Raw genomic sequence first — 21728 nt, 5'->3', positions numbered from 1 at the left:
ACCGCAGACCCAGACGTAGTACTGAAGGGAAATTCAAATTGAGCGGAAGTACTTAGGCGGGCGGAGCCTGGCTACCTTAGAATAGCACAGGGGTCAGCAACCTTTTCAACATGCAGTGCCAGTTTGACATTTTCTCATTAATGAGTACGTGCCTTAAGCAACAATATATAAAAATTAAGCTGAATTATGAAATAGCGACCAAAAACATTTCCAGAAGACCTGGAATGGTACTATTTCCATATAGTCCACAATATTGCATCAACATTTAAAATATTTTTTTGTTTGTTATATTTGCAACATGGGCTTACAAATTATAATACATATGTCCCATGTAAAAACACAATTTTCAGAAACTCATTTAAAAACATATTTGCACTGTGAGAAATGTAAATAACGAGAATATATGAGAATGTTGGAACCATCCACATCAATATCTTTAAGACATGTACAGCTTTGCAAAACCATGTGAAGGCGATGCATACAGGCCAATTGCAACAATATTTAAAATATTTTCTTCTCCATTACACACAACATAGGTTAGAAACTATTAATTGATCCCATTTCAGAACACTGCTTTCTGTAACTAATTTAAACATATTTGCACTGGGAGGAAATTCCCAAAACAGAATAAAGTGCAAAAAAAAAATCGGAAGTAATGATTATGTGGCGCATTGTGCTGTGAATTTTCTGAAAAAAAAAGAAAAAAGTTTTATTTTTATTTTTTTAAATATTTTTTATGATTATGCTGCCCCGTGCCAGTGGTGGCACGCGTGCCTGGGGTGGCCGACCCCTGGTATAGCATATGCAGGTGAAATGCCTTATTCACCTACCTTAACACATCTATTCTAATTCATGTTTGAATGTTCTTTTTAAGAGGTCAAAGTTGAAGTGGCATTGGTCACATGCAACATGCCCAACCATACACAGCAACTTGTTGGCCAGCTGTGGCTCCCAGTTAAACCATTGGGAGCTTTGGGTGTTTAAAGGAAAAGCATGTGTATAAAAGTCTAATGAAGCAGCTGCATGGTTATTGGGGTGAAACACAACACCACGTTGGGCATTATCATTCATGCTCTTTTTGTAGCTTTGAAGCAGGGTGTTGATGGAGAGGAAATCATAACTAATCCTTTGACACTCATAAAGGTTTACCCAGTAGTCACTCGATACCGCCTGAGTATAGTTGTGAATTCCAGATGTTGGTGATGATGTATTTCTGGTAATATGGTAAATTTGATTTGATTAAATAGTGGATTCTGATCATCAGATTATAAGTCATGGTTTTATGTGACTTATTTGGTTTGGTGTTTGGGGTGGAGTTAATTATTATTATCGTTTACATCTTCTTATTACTTGTCATGAAAGTTTAATGGCCAAGTTATTATTATAAGAAGACAATTTCAACTAGCTCTTAGCTAGAATAACCTGAACATGTCTGTTTAATGCTGATCTTTAATGATTTCAGTAATGTAGAAGAAAATCACAACCTAAACCCGTCTACAAATGATAAATTCTGGCTAGCACATACCTCTCTTTTGATTACAATATAATGACCCTCCCAAAACCACTCCCACTCACGCCATTCAGCCAGCCAAGCTACACTAATTTGCGCCGCACAGTTGCACGGCTAGTTAGATAGAACAGTACACTGTTATTTCGTTTTTACGTAAAATCAAAACAAGAGTTTTTGTTTGTTTCAAAGGATTGTGCCTTTTTATTATGGAGAGGTTTATTGCATATTGTTGCATATTTCTTGTTCATGAATGGTCATGAAAGCAAAAGAAACCCCTTCCTTAAAACCATATAGGCTTGCCAATCTGTTCCTAGGCATTCCTTCCTCTTAAACCGTGAGGTATTTCCGTAATAGAAGGGGAATGGTTAGTAATTTCACCCATAGTGTGGTCAAACTAAATATCCCATTGGGTTTCCACCAAGAAAATATAATTATATCATATTAATCAAAGTTAAATACAATATAGACTGGACATCTCTCTCAAATAAACAGTTTTTGGATAGCCTTGGATCCACTCAATGATACCCTGTTCCCCGTTCCTTCTGTCAAGGTCAGAATTTATAAGCTTATAACTCCGACCAACTTAAACCAACTCCAGAGTCACTCCTGTCACATATTTGGTCAGGAGAAGAAAGCAAATCATACTCGGTAAAGAAATGCTGTCTGAAATGCAGAATTTAATTTACTGAAGCTCCAGAGTACTTGGCCGAGTCCTTCTAAAGACGGTCCTCAGTGTGGCTTTGTGGTCCGGCACTCGTTGATGGGTAGCCCCATGTTGCTTCTCATACCAGGGGAGAAGGTTTCTCTGTGTGACATTGTGTGACTGAGTGATTTCAGCTGTATTGCTACAGGTCTATAAACACAGATTGAGACCAATTCAGATTGGAAGAGCCTGTCTGAAAATGAAGTGCTATTCATATTTAATAGCCTCTCAAATACAGCTATTGATTTTGGGTTTGAAAGGTGTTGGGGAAGCAACAGCACAAAAAGACACATTGTGAAAGTGAATGGAGAAGATTGTTTTGCCAATCTCAATACCCTCAGAAATGGAGAAGTTCTGCAAAGGCTAAAAAATGTTAGGACAGCCGTAGATCTCCAAGACACTGGATATTCCAGGCATGGTTTTGGTAAGGTCACGGAGTGTATTTAATATTGGAGTGGTTTTAAGAATTGTTTCTCTCTCTCTCTGTCTCCCCAGCTGCCTCAGAGGGACGGGTAAACGGAGGAGAGGATTTCTTCCAGAAGGTGAGTGTGCAGCCTTGCCGGTGCTTGGATCTTGTGTTTAAGCATTCTCGTGGTTCGGGTTCAAGTTTGGATCTGCAGGCCAATTAAACAGATGTTGGGTGTTTCTTGAATTGTTCCGAATGGCAGTTTGAACATTGATCAAGGAAAACAGGGGTTCAAAATGGACATCAGTGTAACTTTACCATCAAAGGCCACTTATCTTATCAATCAGCTGATATTACCCCCACTGTGCAGGGACTAGGCCAATCAGAAGCAAAGGAAATGGTTGGAGAACCAGTCGGGGTTCAACCCCCTCAGTGTTAGTGGTTGATGGGGAAAACAAAAAGTGCAACTTGTCAGTGTAACACGTCGATCAAATCTGCTAATATAGAAAAACGTCCCTTATAGAGCTGGATAGGCCAGCCTCCAATCAGTGTGTTGATAGATAAGCAGTCCTAACCGAGTTCAAATCGATTCTGACATGTGCAAAGCAGACGGCCAACCACCATGTATAAAAAGTATATTGTTGGCTATAACAAAATTGATGAGACCACAATAATGTTTGAATCCAATACGTTTCCTCTGGAAATAGAGTGGGATTTGGTCTTGATGGTTCAGGAGCCGGTTAAGTATTCCTCACTAAAGATACCAATGACGGATCGTTAGATACTGAACTATTCAACATTATGTTTGTTTAGTTTATCTAATCAAATCCACATGTCCTACCCGCATGTCCCTAATCATGGCCAATAACGGATTAATGAGATGTAAAGAAGGAGAGACGTTGAGTGGAGTGCTTGCGGCAGCATCGTTTAATGTAAACTAATTAGTAATTGGTCCATTCTTCAACATCTGTTTAAACTATACTAACTTTTAGATGTAATTGCGGGTCATTCTGTACGCATGTCTGTATTCGGTGATCATTAAAGGCTTCTGTTATTAATCCAATTTCCTGAGCACTCTTATGGCACCTGTGTAATGAGCTAAATAATGGAGTTTGGCTCGTAATGTCCAAATTAATTGTGACTCCTCTGTGTCCTGATTAAGTAACACGTCTGCTCATTAACAGGCCATGGAACAAGGAAATATAACCCATCCAAAGAAATGGGAAGAATCTTGCCTCGTCAACTGTTCACGGAATCCAAGCACGATATTGAGATGGGATCTGTCTGCAGCTCTTGCTTGGATTCAGGGAAACACTCATGTTTAGTGTTTTTATAGTCGTTGGGTATCCAGTTCCCTCAACCAGGCAAATCTGACACGAGTGGGAACTGGACGTTTCTAACTGTTCTTTGTGAAGCTTTGGAGGCTTTGCAGGCCTTTGAGAGGATGGTGGTTATTAGAGCATAAATGGCCAATAATTGGACATTAGCATGCAGGTGTTTTTGTTGGCAGGGTCGCCAGGGCAAGCCCACGAGCAGCAGTGAAGTCATGATAGTTAACTCGATTTTCCGTTTGGATAACTATCATTTCCTTCGGATGGCGTGATCGCTGCGAGTGCCAAATTAATATCCGGAAATTAAACAGACGGTGCATCAAATATTGCGACCTGGAAGGGTATAGAACCATAGGAAAATGTAGGACGTGTTTGGGAGTGTCTTGTGGCAAAGAAAGAGCAATGGAAATTACCTTTTGATTTAGGAATTTCCGACACACGCGCACTCTGGCCACTTAAGAGATTGCAGTAGTAGACATGTGTATTGCTTGGAAATGTAGTAATGTAAACGGGTTAAATCAGTCTCAGAACAAGTGTGTCCATCAGCTTCCAGTTACGTGACGACTAGATGAGGAGGTTGATAAATGCCCCATTTATTTTCAGAATTTCAGAGACGCACACACGCACGCACACACACTTCATAAAACAGAACAAGATATCCCCGGTAACAATGGAAAACAATAGAAAGAGAGTGTTGAATCACATCACCCTCTCCAAGGCCCCGTGCTCCATCGTCCCCTCCTTACTCACCGTCTACTCAACTTCCTCTGGAGCAGAGCGGGAGCAGTGTGGGTTCTTTTGGTGGGAAGCCCGTCAGCACGTTTTTTACCGTTCGTCTAATTCAGTGGGGGAAGACACGCGGCTGCGGACCAAATGAGATCACCCAGCAGAGAGGGGGAGGGCCACAGATGAGTATCAAACCACGTGTTGTTCTGAAGTCCCCCTCTCTATAGGGAAAGTTGGAGAGAGACACACAACCACACACACTTTCTCAGCACAGTACAGGTCCCGGTCCAGTTTAGGCGTTGGTTTCTAGCCTCCTCCTCCTCCTCCTCCTCCTCCTCCTCCTCCTCCTCCTCCTGCTCTTCCTCCTCCCGGTGTCTTTGCAATCCACATGTCCTCTGTTCCTTTCTCTTCTCCCTCCTCCTCCTCCTCCTGTGTTCTCAGTCTGGTGACCTGCTGATTGCCGTTGCTATTCATTCCCCCGCTAGAACCAAGGGATTTCCCAGCAAGCCAAGTACCTCCCAGTTTAACAGCAGAGACACCACTGACCCAATGAGCAGCTTTTGTATGGTCTCGGACGTTTGTTTTTTTTTGCCCTGGCAACTGTGGAAATGTGGCAAAGCATGGCACACCCCATTAAACCTCCTTGGATCGCCACGGAAGAAAGGAGCAGTGGGAAGCAGAAGAGACGAGATGTTGTTGTGCTGATATTGGAGACGGTTGTGGCCACAGACGAGCTTAGCCTGGAGGGATTTGAGTCGAAAGATATGGTTTAGTCCTGGGGCCAGTGGATCCCACACTTCCCCTTCATCCTCTCAGAGTCCTTACTATGGGTCTGTGAACCGCTTGTGTGTTGTGCTTCTATTTGCATTTAAATGTTACAACACATACGATGAGGTTATCTTTGATTTCCTCGAGCAAAGAACATCTTGATCAGTGCGAGTAATTTAAGAGTAAAGGTCCATCACATTCTAAATAGAGTGATTGCAATTTTCTGCTGAATCTCACATCAGTTGTGTTATCACTCTCATCAGTAGGATGGGTGTTCAGGGATGTGCGTGCATTCAGGTCAACTTTTCGCATCAAGTTTGAAAGTCTGGTGTCGAGTGGCTGCACTTTGGTCTGAAGTGCAGGATCACAGTTTATCCCACTCTACAGTCCCCCCTAGAGAGAGAGAGAGAGAGAGAGAGAGAGAGAGAGAGAGAGAGAGAGAGAGAGAGAGAGAGAGAGAGAGAGAGAGAGAGAGAGAGAGAGAGAGAGAGAGAGAGAGAGAGAGAGAGAGAGAGAGAGAGAGAGAGAGAGAGAGAGAGAGAGAGAGAGAGAGAGAGAGAGAGAGAATATTGTTTGCTTGTATATTCCAGCTGTAACAACAGCTGCAGTAACCCAGAACAGAAAGTCATGCCCTCCTGCCACGCTAATTGCCGTCACGTGCGTGGGCAGGTCTGTCTAGTTCATGTGCCTCTTCCTCTTTACCCTTGCGTTGGTGGACTGACATCCTGTTTGTTTTGGGGTTGTCGGACTCACGACTGTGATCTACCTGCCCCGGACTCATGACCGGTCTGAACCTGCAATCTGCTCCCCACGGTCGCGTACGTGAGAATCGATCGCGGTAAGAATCGATCGCAGTGATAGGACTGCGCTTGTGTCGTTTACACTCCTCTTCCTGTCGTCTTTTCTGAACAAAGAGGTGCGGCGGCAGCGAGACCAAAGGGACGGGCGTTGAAAAACGTATAGTTAACCCAATTTTCGCAAAATATCTCGAGCGATTTCAGAGGTATTTGCCCCCCTCCCCCCCTTCATAAAAATAAACGGCATCCACCCTTTCAGAACGGTGTGTGGTCCGTCAGGGATCACTCCCATCTGCAGACCGCTGCCAAGAACAGCAGCGCTGGACAGGAAGTGATTTCCCCTCCACACAGAACCATACAGAGGAGCGGTGGCTGTGGAAACCCAAGAAGACCCAGTCCACGAGGATAATTGCATTTACCTGTATCAATATGGTGCTGTCACTTTAATCATCCTCCTGCATCCGGCACTTTATATGGTGGTGTGGTGAGGGGGTGGCGCCCTGCCTTATTGTGTGTGTGTGTGTGTGTGTGTGCGTGTGTGTGTGTGTGTGTGCGTGCGTGCGTGTGCGTGTCGTTTCACCATTTCATTATTGTATTAGATTACATACAACATCTGTATTTCCAGAGACCAGCCCTGACATCTAGTATTCCTCAGTTCAGTTTGCTATACTTTTCTTGGCAGAGGTTTTCCCAGTTCTACGATTGTGACACAGTGCAGGGACCTCTGCTGTTGACCCTTGAGACCCATGAGTCTAAAGACAAAGAAAGGGACAGAGGTAGAAAAAGTCAATTAAAGGCATTTTTCAACGAGAGAGGGAGGGAGAGGGAGAGAGAATTCTACTGTAAGCTAACAATAGCAGAACTTGAAAAAATGTAGGGTTTGGACCTCCGATCTTGTGCATGGTTTTGGGTTTGCTTTCTATATTTAGGAGGGATTAGGTTCTTGCGTAGAACGACCCGACCAGTCCACTTGGAAGCAGGTCGGGACATGCCATGCCAGTAGACCACGGCTCGACAGTGTTTTGGGTTCACACAAGTGTTCACATCTCCCTAAAACCACCCCAAACTAACACGGGGGAAAGCTCCAGTGTTCCCTAAGAAAGTACCACACCTTTAATATCTGACATCATTTGTCTTGTCATCCCTGTATACTCCAGTTGTTCACATTCGCAAAAATGTTTTGCAGTCAAATGATCTACTCTTGAAAACACGTTGAGTGATCTTTCTACATACGATAATTTCTACTGTATATTCTCTGTCTGTTTCACCCTTGGTTTTCTCCTGTGTTTTCCTTCTGGAGTCCCGTGCAGTAGCCAAGGGATTTAATGAGAATGGCAGCTTTGTGTGATCTAGCTTTGCTATTACAGCAACATCATGCTTTTCCTTCAGCCCAGGGGCCTAAGAGGCTCAGGCCATGCAGCAAGTACAAAAACATCTTCCACACTACTTCAATACTGATGCTACTTTTGTATCATGAATGTGACAGCAAATTGTCTAAGATACAAGATTTATGATGGGATTTTGGAATGATTCAGAAACAGCTTTCCTCAAATTAGAAGCTGATTCTATTTTTCATGAAACCTTTATTTGATCATTCATTCATCTGTCCATTCCTTCATTAAGAATGTTATTAATCATTCTTCTCTGCCTGTCGACACATAATTCTGTATGCTACCATATGGTTCATATGGTAGCATAATGTGTACATTAAGTGGCTTTTTTTGCCCGCCGTGTAGAAGCGCTCACTCAACCATCACTCTCTCCAGAAGTGAATGTGAGAAGCATATGGAAAGAAGAGTTCTGTCTATCGTTTGTTTTCCAACTGGGAATGGATAAGTTGTCCAACTTGGTTTAGGATGATGCGGAACAGCACATACCACTTGAAGAATGTATAGAAAATGAAGGCGTTTCCCTCTGTGTCTTTCATTACCTCTACTATCGTACTTTATTATTGGGATTTTCGTTTTTCTCAATCAGACAGCGAAACTGGGTTGTTTTCATAATGGAGTGAATAGGGGTCAAGAAAGGATCATTAGAATGTTCCTCCTCTTCTATTCCACTGAATTCTTCGTGGTTTGCAGAACTCCACGTCTACAGAATCTAGATAAAGATCTTACGTTGTCTTCCTTCCCACACTTGGTGGATTGGCGTAACATGGTGGTCAGAGTGTAGGTGTCTCTAAGCAACACTCACCTTTCCCCAGGAGTTGTTATTCATATGCTAGCATAACAACCTGAACCTCCTGGTGTAACCCTAGCAGGACTTACAGCTCACATAATGGCTTGACGCAGTGCTGCCAAGCTAACTTAAACAGCCACAACCGGCTGTAACATCGCCCCCCAACCCGGACACATTGACCTGCCAACTCCCCAAAATTCAAAAATTAATAAAATATAATGCCAATCATACAACATTGGTGTCACAGCTCAAAGGATAACAGTTGAGGTGAGAGGTACATTTCCGCGGCAGCTTTGTCTTCAAGCTGGCTGCCAGGGTGGACGTCTAAGATTGCAGGTGTTGTCGGGCAGAATAGTTCTGTTGACATCCAAGACGTTCGGGGGTCTCGTGACAATTCATTGTTTCCTTGATTTAACTATACATTGAAATTATTTTTTAGTGTATTTCTCTTATGCATCCCCGCTCTGCGTTACCCTCGCTCAGATACGAACACATGTCTCTGGTTATGACGAGAAGACCTGTCACACTCTGTTGCTATGGATTACTTCTGACAACTTTCACGTGTTCCAAAGCCAAGCACACTCAGTCTTTTTATTTTTTTGCATATTTTTTCTGCAGAACACAGATTAAAAAAAGTGTCTGGAGCGATTATATACGCATATATATCAGAGGGCAGGGTTTGGACTTGGATACACATTTTCTTAATGTTTTTTCATGTTTCACGTCTTGATGCGGACTATAGCCTATGGCAGACTTCACCCTTTCCTTCGTATGTTATTCTTCTCATTGGACGTACAAGGTCTATGGCTGAAAGCTAGGACCTTGTGTGGGTGTTGTGATCCAAAGTCTTGTTGGCGGTACAGAGTTAGCTATCCCAATAGGAGCAACAAAGCATTGTCCACAGTACACAGTACACCATGGCCCGGGCCTTGCCAAAGCCACATTTGAGGCACTCGAAATGCAGGGAAAGCACCGGCATGCTAAATCAAAGAGATTCTTCCAACCCTATAGGATACTCTGTGGCCGCAATATTATTTTGGAATTACACACTGTATTTGCACTCTTGGAGGAAATGTGTGATACGTTTGCAGCGGTTTAGTGTTACACTGAAACAGGCTTTCCGACTGATGAATCTAGTCACAGTGCATACTTTTGTTCTGTACAACGTAGGGAGAGTTGGCATTGCCTGTGTTAATAATTGTCATCTATCTGCTTCCAGGTCATGGATGAAACCAAAACACAGATTGCATGGCCTTCAAAGCTGAAGATCGGAGCAAAATCCAAAAAAGGTACGGGCCTTTTCAATGAGTTCTTTAATGTGTGTGTGTGTGTGTGTGTGTGTGTGTGTGTGTGTGTGTGTGTGTGTGTGTGTGTGTGTGTGTGTGTGTGTGTGTGTGTGTGTGTGTGTGTGTGTGTGTGTGTGTGTGTGTGTGTGTGGTGTTATTCTCAACACTAATGAGGTGAATCTGGATATGGTCCCTTTTGTCAAGTCTTTGTTTTTCCATGTTCTTCAAACGTTCATCTATTACCAAATAACAACATACTGTGTTGAATGAATTTAGAAAATTAACTAGCTTATATAGTTTCATATTAGCATGCGCTTTTAAATACTTGACAGTAGAATCAATCAACAGCTATAGTCAACTAATGGACCTCACTAATGGAAAACGCGTTTTTTCTAAATGGGCAAATTGGCATTCAGAGCATATTAAGCATATAGCCTATACATGTGCATATCCAGTATATAATATTTAGGATGAGTAAGGTCAAACTTAGGAGAATTGTGATTTTTATGTAGCAGCATCCTTTTTTGAGTGGATGCTAGTAGATTGCTAGGCCAGCTGTGTTGGCCAGATGTGTGTGTGTGTGTGTGTGTGTGTGTGTGTGTGTGTGTGTGTGTGTGTGTGTGTGTGTGTGTGTGTGTGTGTGTGTGTGTGTGTGTGTGTGTGTGTGTGTGTGTGTGTGTGTGTGAGTGAAGGACAGTGAAACGTGTTATAGCGGCTGACATGTTAAGCTGGAGGAGACAAGTTAACACCATCCCCGCATTTTCTCAGCTGCAGAGGAAGTTACTCAATTTGGTTTGGATGTGAAATAAACCAGTAAACAGAACAACACTTTATTTTGGGGGGTTGAATTGGTGAGTAATGTGACAGATTTTTACGAACTAGGTCATAGCAGTGGATATTTTTTTCCTTTTTCATTTCATGACGCCTGGAAGGGGCGTGACCACAAAACCCAAACATCCAGGGATGCTCTCCTATGCGTCCTGATTTAATATCCTGCCAGTAGGGCTCAGGAACATCATTTGGGAAAGACATGTGAAGATGGTAGCCTTTCACGAGAAAGGGAGAAAAAAAGCTCTTGTTTGCTTTACCCCACTTTGAGACAGCTTAATGATTAAGAGTTAGCGTGTGTGTGTGTGTGTGTGTGTGTGTGTGTGTGTGTGTGTGTGTGTGTGTGTGTGTGTGTGTGTGTGTGTGTGTGTGTGTGTGTGTGTGTGTGTGTGTGTGTGTGTGTTGTTTTTTACACGGAGGAATGTTCCAGTGTCGGCCAGAAACGAGGGGAAGGCATCTTTAGAAAAAGGTCCGGCTACTATTCGCCTTAACAAAATTGTAATTGATCATCTAAATATATAACATGACAGCATACATTCTTTGGAAGCGTAGTTCAGATATTTGACATAACTCCAGATTGTTGGGGTGTGGGAGTAGCACCTCACTGAGGTGACGGAGTTGTTGTTCATTTTGTAATGGCTTAGCTGTCGGTAATAAAAAAGCGATCAAGGCTATTTAAAGTTCCACAGCGGGGGAGGAAGGGAGGGGGGGAGGGAAGGCTGGGTGAGGGAAAGGCGGGGGAGTAGGCTAGGGAGAGGGGCAGGTACAGTGGTGGATGGCGGCCGTGCGTGCCTTTGAGCCACATGGGGATCAGACGGCATTGCATAACGTCCTCTGTCCATATGTGCAGTGTAAAAATAGTACAGAGAAATAAATAACATTGACAGGCGTACATCTGACTTGTTCGCAAGTGTTCCTTCCTCTGCGGGGCTGTTTATCCCGCCCCCTCCCATCCTCCACTACTACGCAATGATTGGCTCATTCACAAAAGCTGCAGCTTCCTTTCGGGGGAGTGATGTTGTATGTGAGCGTGTGTGTGTGAGTGAGACTATTTCAAATTCTTACTTATGATCTCTTGGCTCTGCACCACTCGCTGTTGTGCAAATCGAGAGCAGGAAAGGGGGAACGTTTGCCAGTCACTCGCAGTTATCGGAGGAACAAATGAGCGTGTTGCATTCTTGCGCTCGTAGGAGAATGAATAACATGTGGACTCGTGTACATGTGTTCCTCAGCAACATGGGGGGGAGGCGGAGATGCTGGGGGTGTCGGGCGAATCAACCTTGACTTTTACAGGAGAACGGGAAAGACATCTGGGACAATTACCAGATCCCGGTATGCACGGCTATCCACATTCCATAATTGTGTGATCATGGCTAATGCGCGACCCGACACCGGACCACAGCTGCATCGCACAAATGCATTGTTTTAAAAATAATGTCTGCACAGGTTACCATGCTGCCATTGGGTTATTTTAAGCTGCTTTATGTCCTGTCACAAAATGACCCCCCCCCCTTTCAGAAGGTGTGTGTGTGTGTGTGTGTGTGTGTGTGTGTGTGTGTGTGTGTGTGTGTGTGTGTGTGTGTGTGTGTGTGTGTGTGTGTGTGTGTGTGTGTGTGTGTGTGTGTGTGTGTGTGCGTGCGCGCGCTCTAAACTATGACAGTCCATGTTGCATCCAGATGCCCTTTTTAATTACTTTATTTTCTAAAACCAAGGTCCCCCGAAACTGGTTATTGGTACCATCTGCACACGTGTGATAAGGCCCGTTGATTCTCACCTGAGGAAGGGAAAGCACATTGGGAAATCAATATCATGGCGATAGCGTTGATATGTTAGCTAGCTTTTTGTTATACACTGGCAATGACAACTTAGAACTATGCTCTAGGGTTGTGTTACGGTCGTGCTGAAATCATGTAAGCCCAAAATGTTAATTATACTGACATCATTTTCAATAGAACTGGAAAAGAAGACGGATTCACTCAATATTTGATTAGTGTTATAAGTACTTTGATCAATTCAATGTGTTGGAATTTCCTATTTTTTTCATTCGAATGACTTGTTCCTTTGTTTCTTTTGCACATGCATCCCTTTTAATGCTTTTGAAGAGAGTTCCGGCCCCAAAACAACGCCATTCCATGCTTCATTTGTTGGATACTTTCCAAAGTCAGCTTAAGTAGAAACCCCCCAAAATACAACGCCTACTTTGGCTTCCCCAGACCAGACATGAAGGTTACACAAGGTTCCTCCTCCGGCAACGAAGCTAGAGGTACGTTTGCGTGACTGAGACTGCTCCCATTTGGCGGCTGTGGTCAACCTGTGTTGTTTGTTTGTTTTCATAGGTGTTCACATGGCAGATTTGGCGGGAAGGTGTCCATTTTATGTTCCGTAATCAATCATCAGACGAGAGCGAGCTGCACGCTGCTTTAAAAAAAGAAATAATATGAGGGGGTGTTTCACTTCATGACTCTAGCAGTCGTTTGGGTCGGCTAATGTTTGCCAGATGTGTTTATGCTGCAGGTTACCAAAGGGCCAGTAAAGGGGAGAAACCCGCCCTCTAGTGTTTGGAGTGGAGAACTGCAGGACGAGGTTCAGGGAAGAATAAAGGGGGGGGAGAAGATTCTGTGTAGTTCACCGCAACAGCTGTACGTTTGGGGAACAACAGACCCCAACTCTGTCAAGGGTCCCTGACGCATTCCTCCGCTCCTCATTTTGTTTTCCCCTCCTCTCGCCCGGCGCCCAGTCCTAGCGTGATGTAACGCAGCATGGATTAGGACAGGGTTTTCTTCCCAAGCTTGTTATCGTTTCGTTTGCTGGCTGTTTTATATCGGGGCTTGTTGTTGTCCTTCATGTGAGCCATGGGTGACTCTTGCCGCACTGAGGAAAAAATGGCCCAGCTCCGCAGCGCCTGTAACGAGATCCACATCGGCTCTTCAGACCCCAGCTATCCCCTCATGTCTAATAAACCGGCTCCTTAACTTAACACACATCCCTAGGAGGAAACTGCATTCCACAAGCCGGTCCAACTTCACTCCTCTTGGATCAAATGCGGGGCCTTAGCTTTACGCAGCCTAAGTGCTTTGGGTTTTTGTCCCCTTGGTTTTTATGTTTGTTTGTCTGTTGCTGTGTGATACGATGGCATTAAGCTGTAAGCTAATTCACATCTCTTAGTTCTACTTATTATTATTTTTTTAACCAATTCAAGCAATCTTTATATAAAAAACGACTAAATAAACAGATAATGAGGAAAAGCAAAGAGCCCTTTTGGGCATTATCACTTTCACAGCACAGAGCCAAGTCTTGGAGTCTCGTTCGGAGGCTGAGCTGTACAGCGCAGACGCTCTGGGCTCGTGTGTTGTTGGGGAGGAGAGTTCCTGGAAGGGGACTTATCAGACTTCCTGCTCATCTGTACGTTTGTGTGTGTGTGTGTGTGTGTGTGTGCGTGTGCGCGTGTGCGTGTCCAAAAGCACAGTGTTAGTATGTGTCTCTTTTTATATATGACTGTGTGATTGAGTGTTTGTCTTTTTATATATGTGTGTGTGTCTCTCTGTTTTATATATGTGTGTGTATCTCTCTCTTTTACTTGTGTGTCTGTGTGTGTGTTTGTGTGCGTGTGTGTCTCTCTCTCTTTTAAACATGTGTGTGTATGTCTCTGTTTTTGACACGTGTGTGTGTGTGTGTGTGTGTGTGTGTGTGTGTGTGTGTGTGTGTGTGTGTGTGTGTGTGTGTGTGTGTGTGTGTGTGTGTGTGTGTGTGTGTGTGTGTTTGTTTTACCGGGGGTCTGCTGTGCAGGGCCAGCTGTAGGATTAGACACCAGCGTCACCCCGGGGTGCTGGAAGTATGGAGGGTTTAGTTGTGTTAGCTGGGGTCTTTAGGTGCCCAGGAGGGGTGCTCTGGGATCACAGCTGACTCTGGTTGTTGGTGCTTTCATCCATCACATGATGTGCTGCGTGACCCAAGAACGTGGACTTTGATTTATTTACTATATTCATTTACTGCATTGATCGACATACATAACGTGTTTAAATATGTCTGTGTGTATGTGTGTGAGTGCTCTTTGGTTGTCCTCTATATTTGTTTTGCAGCTTGAATCTGAAATATTTAAATATAGTAAAACTAAATCGATACGATACAATTTAATTAATCCCCCGTAGGAGAAATTTGTTAGGCTAAACTAATCTGTTTATGCTTTCATGTCATCGCAGCACACAGCTGAGGTTCTTCAGTACATTTGTATACATTTGTGTTCTTACAATGGAACATCCATTCAGCAGCAGACATTGCTATTAAGGTTCAGCACATCTGCCGCAGGATATTCACCAGGAATGCGTGAAGGCTCGCTCTGTGGTTTTCAGTGGAAGGTGTATGCAATTATCTCTCTTATTTCGGGTAACATTTGTATTTTCTCCTTGACTTACTAAACTTGAGTCCCGTCGGTTTCTGTCGGCAGACTGGAATAACGGTTGCCGGATCTCAAAGCAGTAATTACTGTCGCGCAGCTCAGGGTGATGCTCTGCAATTTGTTGACGAGGGCTGACTGCCTCTGTCATGTTTAGCTGAATACGTTTAACTTCTGTCAGACGCTTTCACGTTCGGCCTCTTGATGGGGATTCTGCCCTTGCTTTTAATAGCTTCACATGAATCCAATGGGCTCCTGAAATCCTGTGTGGTTGCGTTTGTGTTTGTTTGTGTATGCTTGTGTGTGTTCATGCGTGTTTAGTTTTTAAATGCTTTTCTCTCCCCTGCAGATCCTCACATCAAGGTGTGTGGAAAGCGGGAGAACGTGAGGGAAGCCAAGGACAGAATCATGTCTGTTCTGGACACCAAGGTACACATATCTCCACACTTCTCCATGCAATGTCAGTATCGCAATGCACTCTCTTTCTTGGTACTATAACGGAGAGATCGGATGACTTCAGCGTTCCCTCCCTTCATCCCTCGCTCTATTTTTCTCTCTCCCTCTATCCTGGCTGTTATCGCTCTACTGTTTATTGAACCGAGTTCCTGTTTGTGTCTAGTGAGACCCCCAGTTGGCTCGGATCAAGTCTCCATATGTTTAGGAGGGTGCAGATTCTGTTTCCATGGCAACGACATCACACACACACACACACACATATTTTTGACACTTTCATCTGGATGGACTTTACGCACGCACGCACGCACGCACGCACGCACGCACACACACACACACACACACACACACACACACACACACACACACACACACACACACACACACACACACACACACACACACACACACAGTATGCAACCATAATTGGGCTTTGCGTCGCCTTTTTCCTCTGAATATTCCTGGAAAAAGGAACAAATTGATGCTTCGATAAATGCTTGGTGAGATTTGGTAACCTAATTGTATTTGAAATCATCTTGAGGCACATCTGCTTCTGTTTTCTAAACCATTATACCGTCTAACCAAGTAGTGCTGAGGTTTCATAGTATGCTAATGACTTTTGGTTCTCTCTACTGACTCCCTCCATGAGGTCTGTAGGCCACAGTGGAAGAGTGGGGAGCAAACATTGGTTGTGTATTCATAGTTTACTACTTTCTCATAATTGACTGGATATTGACGTCGGTTAATTCACAATTGAACTATCCTCGAGCTCATTCCAAAAATGATTTGTTCTGATAATGGCTGTTGCAGCTCAAGCACACCCTTATTTTGTTCTCTGCTTCTTCCAATTAGCCCACGGCTGTTATGAAAAACAGAGATGGCGCCTGCTCGGCAAAATTCATACAAATAATCATACAAATACTCAGATAATTACTTTTTCAGTTAAATAGTCCTACTTTGCCTAACATCACAGAAGTGTGTCCTCAATTAAGACTGCATCATTGGACTGTCAGTGAGGTAGATGAACAATTGAATGATTGTGGCTTATTCGGTTGATGGAGGACGTTGATCATAACATAACAACGCCCAGTGCAGCTTCCATAAAAAGGCAAACAGCAAAGTTGATTGTTCCCCCTTCATCCCCCTTTATTTGACCTGGCTGTCTGTCTCCCCACCCACGGCACACAGAGCAACAGGGTCACCCTGAAGATGGACGTATCCCACACGGAGCACTCCCACGTCATCGGGAAGGGAGGGAACAACATCAAGAAGGTGATGGAGGAGACGGGCTGCCACATCCACTTCCCCGACTCCAACCGCAACAACCAGGCGGAGAAGAGCAACCAGGTGGGCTTCACACACACACAGGCCACTCATTGTGGGCTGAGCAAACTGACAACAACGCAGCCCACACTAACTACACATCGGCTTGTTGTTGTTGTGTTATTGGAAGGGATCGAATTGCATTATTTAGAATTATGTGTTCGATCGCCGGCTTATACCTGCAAATATAAACACTAATAATCGTTCAAATGCGATTACTTTTGCTGAACTTGTAAGTGCACTTAAAGCAACAACAACTGTGAACTTTAATTTGTCAAGGAGATTACTTCATGCTAATTCAAAGGTCAGAGTTGTCCCAGCCACCCACCCCTAAGCCTCATCACTGTATTACACAGCGAGGACTTACACAACCACTTCCTTTCCACCCACCTGCTGCATGTTGTTACTGAGCCGAGGGAAACATCTTAATGTGGTGTGACTGTTCCCGCCATGCCCTCTCTCCATGAGGGAGATGAACTCTGTCATGTGTTGGATGGGGCCTCAAAGACGTTTAAAGGCTACGTCTTGAGTGCTTACAAATAGTCTTTAATAACTTGCAAACTAATTGGAGGAGAGTTCTACAAGGAACTTTTTATTGAAAAATATTTATTTAACCTTTAGGACCACAGTTTTGCATCGTCTCTCCCTAACCTTTGCCTGAAGGCCCTTCCATTTCGTTAGGCAGCTGTTGTAATAGGTTTGAACTGATGTAATTGACTCTCTTTATTGGCCAATTGTCGTGAAGCTTGTTTATATTTGAACTTGACTGGCTATAGATGTGGTGCAAAAACCCTCTGTAACTACCTTTAAAACAAAAACATTGTTTCTACCAAGTTTACAGGGTAGTGTTCTGCCCTGTTAGTGGACCAGGCGGGCACACAGTAATTCCAGTTCCTCCTACTTCATCATGGAAGTTCAGGGCAGGAATACTATGACTTTTTATTATTACTTTTATATATTTTTTTAAGGGAATTGGTTCACCGCATTACATGAATGCATCATGAGCCTCTTCATCAATTATTTGAATTCAGTTCAGAGTACAGGACCAGTACGGAAACTTTTGAGATTGACAAATTGAATTTCATGCTTTTAAAGGACACTTTAGACAAATGTCTGTCTGTCCCTCCGGCTGGCTTGTTGTGAGTCTAGTTCTACGTGGTAACACAGAGTTCAAGGGGGGTTCTGGCACTAGACCAGATATTGTGATGGTCATGATATTTATTTACATTTGTTTATTTATCATGCATTCTCATACCAGCTGGTCCCTGAAGTCTGCGGCTTCATTTTTGCTGAGGCGCTGATTAAATCTGGCTTGAGCCGCTGATTCTGAGCCAATCTGTTTTATCCTTCCCAGTGAGAGGCTACTGGGTTTAAAGAGAGGCAGATGGAGAGCCTCGAGAATGAAAGAAAAACTATATTGGTTGTTCTACTGGCAATAAAATCCAACTTGAACAACCTTTATTCTTACACTTCCATGGTAATGACTTGAATTGGAACCCTTATCTTGGTTGGATGTGTTGTGGAATGGATTTATGGTGGCCATTTTGTTAAACCATTATCAACCCATGTTTATCCAGTTTGGGCCAACACTGTCTGTGGTTCTTAATGGATAATCAAGATAAAAACACGGGAAAGGCAATTCATTAAAACGTAATGAGAACAAAATTAATTCAATTTTATTGTATAATGAATAGTTATTTTGACTGGCTTTTCTTCTTCCCAATGCTTGCAAGCTTTGAAAACATTGAACCGCTATTTGCTCTACACAATGTTCTGAACCGTTTCTAATGGCTGTTGTCATTCCTTTATTTTCCTGTTCGGTTATGCTTCTTTGTAGCTGATGCCTGTGGTTTCTCCCCGTGAACAGGTGTCCATCGCGGGCCAGCCGGGCGGAGTGGAGGCAGCCAGGGCCAAGATACGAGTGAGTCTGAGTTCTCCTGTACATCCCTCATTTGTCTCTCAGTGGCGGGTCGGCTCCGCTTTCCACATCTGTCTCTGATCTGCCTCAAAACCGTTCCCCCCCCCCCCTCCCCGTGATAGGGGTGAGTGGGTCGGGCCGTCAGCTGGTCTCAATCTCCACGTTACGTCGGTGTGGCAAAGGGCAACGCAGAGGAAGCTGTTTGTATCCGCACAGCGCAGCCAACGGGTCGACCTGGCAGGAGGTTCAACCTGGTCTGCTGACACTTAGCTACCCTTGCGGGCATACACACGCACGCACGCACGCACACACACACGCACACACACACACACACACACACACACACACACACACACACACACACACACACACACACACACACACACACACACACACACACACACACACACACACACGGTCTAACGTCCAATATAACGACACCTATTTCCTGTTGTGTCTTTATGATGATTGTTCCCCCGTGCCCTCATTTTAAACTCCAGAACCACGCCTTGCGGCTTTCCTAGTTTGTCTTTAGCCCCGCCCCCCCCCAGACCCTTTCGTATTATTTTTATATCGTCCGTAAATCCAGCCCCCGATCCCCCCTCTCCAGCGCTGGTGCTATTCCCGGGTGTGTTCTTGGGATCGGCTCCAGGCAACAAGCCCCGCTCCCCACTCCGGCTTTTTCATCTCCTCGGCCCGGAGAACAATGGTGACGCTGTAGCACCTCTCTCGGCCTCGGCCCTGCCGTTGTGCAGCCCCCTCCCGGTCCTCCTGTAAGCCCGGCTCTGACCCTGACTGGAAGCCCCCACCTCCGCGGCCCTCAGGTCCCCACAGTGAGGGCGGGGGGGCCCCCTTTATTTTTTCGCCGTTTGCGCGAACGTTGACGGAACAAAACTGCGCCGCAACGCAGGGAAAAAAAAAGACAACCCCTTTGCTGATAGTGGGGAAATAGGACTTAATCCAAACTAACAAACTGAACAGAACCGGAATACAGGCCCTTTGGTAGCACCTGCACTCGGTTTGTATATCGGGCCCTAATGGCTGTTTTCACAAGCGCAGAACTGCTGGCCTCACGCTAGCAATTCTTTGCTGAAAGAGGCAAATTGGTGAGAGGGGATGGGAGGAGGAGGGGAGTAGGAAACTAAAAGAAGTGAACTTGTGCGATGGGGCTTCAGAATGTATGCGGCTCGGAGCCACACAGAGCCCTCCGCCTTCCAAAGTACACTCTGTCAGGCGGCAAGCGAGGTGGATCAAAGCAGAGGATCACTCATCATCAACCTGGCTTCTCTCTCTCTCCCGCTCCTTGCAGACGCACACATACACACACACTGGCACTCACGCACACACACACATGCCTGCCCTGAGCCCGGTCATTCACTGGAGTCTGGTGTTATTCCTCGCCAGGCCTAACAGCCCACTGCCAGGAAGCCCCTTATGCTTGTTTTTTCTTTTTTTAACTGGGTCCATTCTTTGTGTATTGCTTCATACTTGATCCAGACTGATACAAACTGTCTGTTCTTTTGACGAAAATGAATGATTCACACACATTTGGCCGGAGATCAATACGCTACCTCATCGTGAAATAATATACGAATCCAGCGGCAATCAGTGCAACCCAGCCCCCGACCACTCTACACCTATCCATCAAGCTGCCGCTGCACATCGGTACCGCCTGGACTCCACACTCTGTGCCACCTCCCTCACGCCAAGCGTGCATCCGTCTCCAGATGCTGGCTCGGCCCGGGCCGAGCGGTCACCAGAGTGTTGTTCTTGGAGGAGAGGCCTGAGGGCCCGCTGCAGATGCAGGTGGATTAGTCTGGGGGAACACAACGCTCTGCCCTGCTACGTGCTCGCCGACGACGTCTTATCCAAACACAGGGGAGCCGGCGGGCAGGTCAGAGAGACCGGCGCTGAGCAGCTTTGTCCTCGCGTGCTCTGCTCCACATCTGGCTCCCTGTGATCGAATTAAAAGCGCTTCATCAAATCGACTTCTAAATAGAATACGATGGAACGGGTTTCCCCGCCAAGTGGAGAGCGTGAGGCCTATATTTAGATAACGATGGAGACGTCATAGTAATGACTCTTGAAAGCATAAAAGTATGCGCTAAAGCTATGCACAAATGATGCTCCAAATGATTTCCCCCTGTTATAAAGATTAGTGGACTTAAAATGACAGGAAATAAATGTCGGAATCTGAGGAGAAGTACGGTTGGAGTATTGGTACATGAAGAAACAATGTCGAAACCTCATCCTGTAGTTAAATGTTTGTTAGTCTCTCTGCATATTTTGGAAATATCTCTAACCACTGTCAAACCAGAACAAATGAACTTCTACTGCTGGAGATCTGGAGTCGATTTCACTGTTGAGAGATGATGTATTCTGCTTTGTAGTGTCACTGTATGTGTGTAAAGGATTACTACATGAAATCTTAACATTGGCTTGCTTTAACTGTACATATGTCACCCAGAGTGGGTGGCATGTCCTGGGTGGGCTCCACATTGCATCCCCCCATTGAGCTCCATGAATCAGTGGTGGTTGGTTTTGGCTTATCCACATGCCCTAGTACAGATGTCAGCAAATCTCCCTGTAAGGTTGAGTCTATATCGATCCTTTGCGGATGGCCCATCTCTATAAGGGAAGACAGTAGAGCCCCGCCTCTTTGCTGTGATTGGTCCGATGTTGTTGGTGGCCTGTGAATGGTCAGTTGTTGTGGAGTTGTGATGGCCTGTGATTGTTCCGCTTATTGTTGAGCTTTGATGCCCTGTGATTGGTTGGTTGTAGTTTTTACTGCAGGAACTAGAGATTTGAACCTCGAGGTTGATAGGAAGGAATTTCAACCCTAACTACACTCAATTCTTCGTTCAGAGCTTTAAATGCAGGCTATTCCGCTTGTCCTTCCCGCATTATCCTCAGCGCTGACCTACATTTCTGGAGCCCTCAGAGTCCGAAGGCTGAAAGGAGATATAAATGTAAGGCCGAGCACATATGGGACTGATCAGAGAAGCATTTCTTTGGTCGGTGCAATTCATGCTGCCTGCCCTTCATGGCGGCCAAAACCCTTGTGGCCATAGGCCTGTGTGTGTGTGTGTGTGTGTGTGTGTGTGTGTG

At 44.8% G+C, this 21728-nt stretch overlaps 1 protein-coding gene across 1 annotated transcript in view; it reads left to right on the top strand.

The window, feature by feature from the left end:
- The window catches only part of bicc1a (BicC family RNA binding protein 1a), a 55513-nt gene that overhangs the window by 12187 nt on the left and 21598 nt on the right, over window positions 1-21728 (top strand). The window contains exons 2-6 of the mRNA XM_030379219.1: window positions 2709-2755; window positions 9639-9708; window positions 15276-15355; window positions 16568-16726; window positions 18570-18623. Of these exons, the coding sequence (XP_030235079.1) occupies window positions 2709-2755; window positions 9639-9708; window positions 15276-15355; window positions 16568-16726; window positions 18570-18623 (410 nt within the window). The remainder of the gene's footprint in view (window positions 1-2708; window positions 2756-9638; window positions 9709-15275; window positions 15356-16567; window positions 16727-18569; window positions 18624-21728) is intronic.

The sequence above is a fragment of the Gadus morhua genome, chromosome 15 (assembly GCF_902167405.1).
Source record: "Gadus morhua chromosome 15, gadMor3.0, whole genome shotgun sequence".
Lineage (NCBI taxonomy): Eukaryota > Metazoa > Chordata > Actinopteri > Gadiformes > Gadidae > Gadus > Gadus morhua.
The sequence above is the reverse complement of the archived record's forward strand: the minus strand, read 5'-3'. Positions and strand labels throughout refer to the sequence as shown.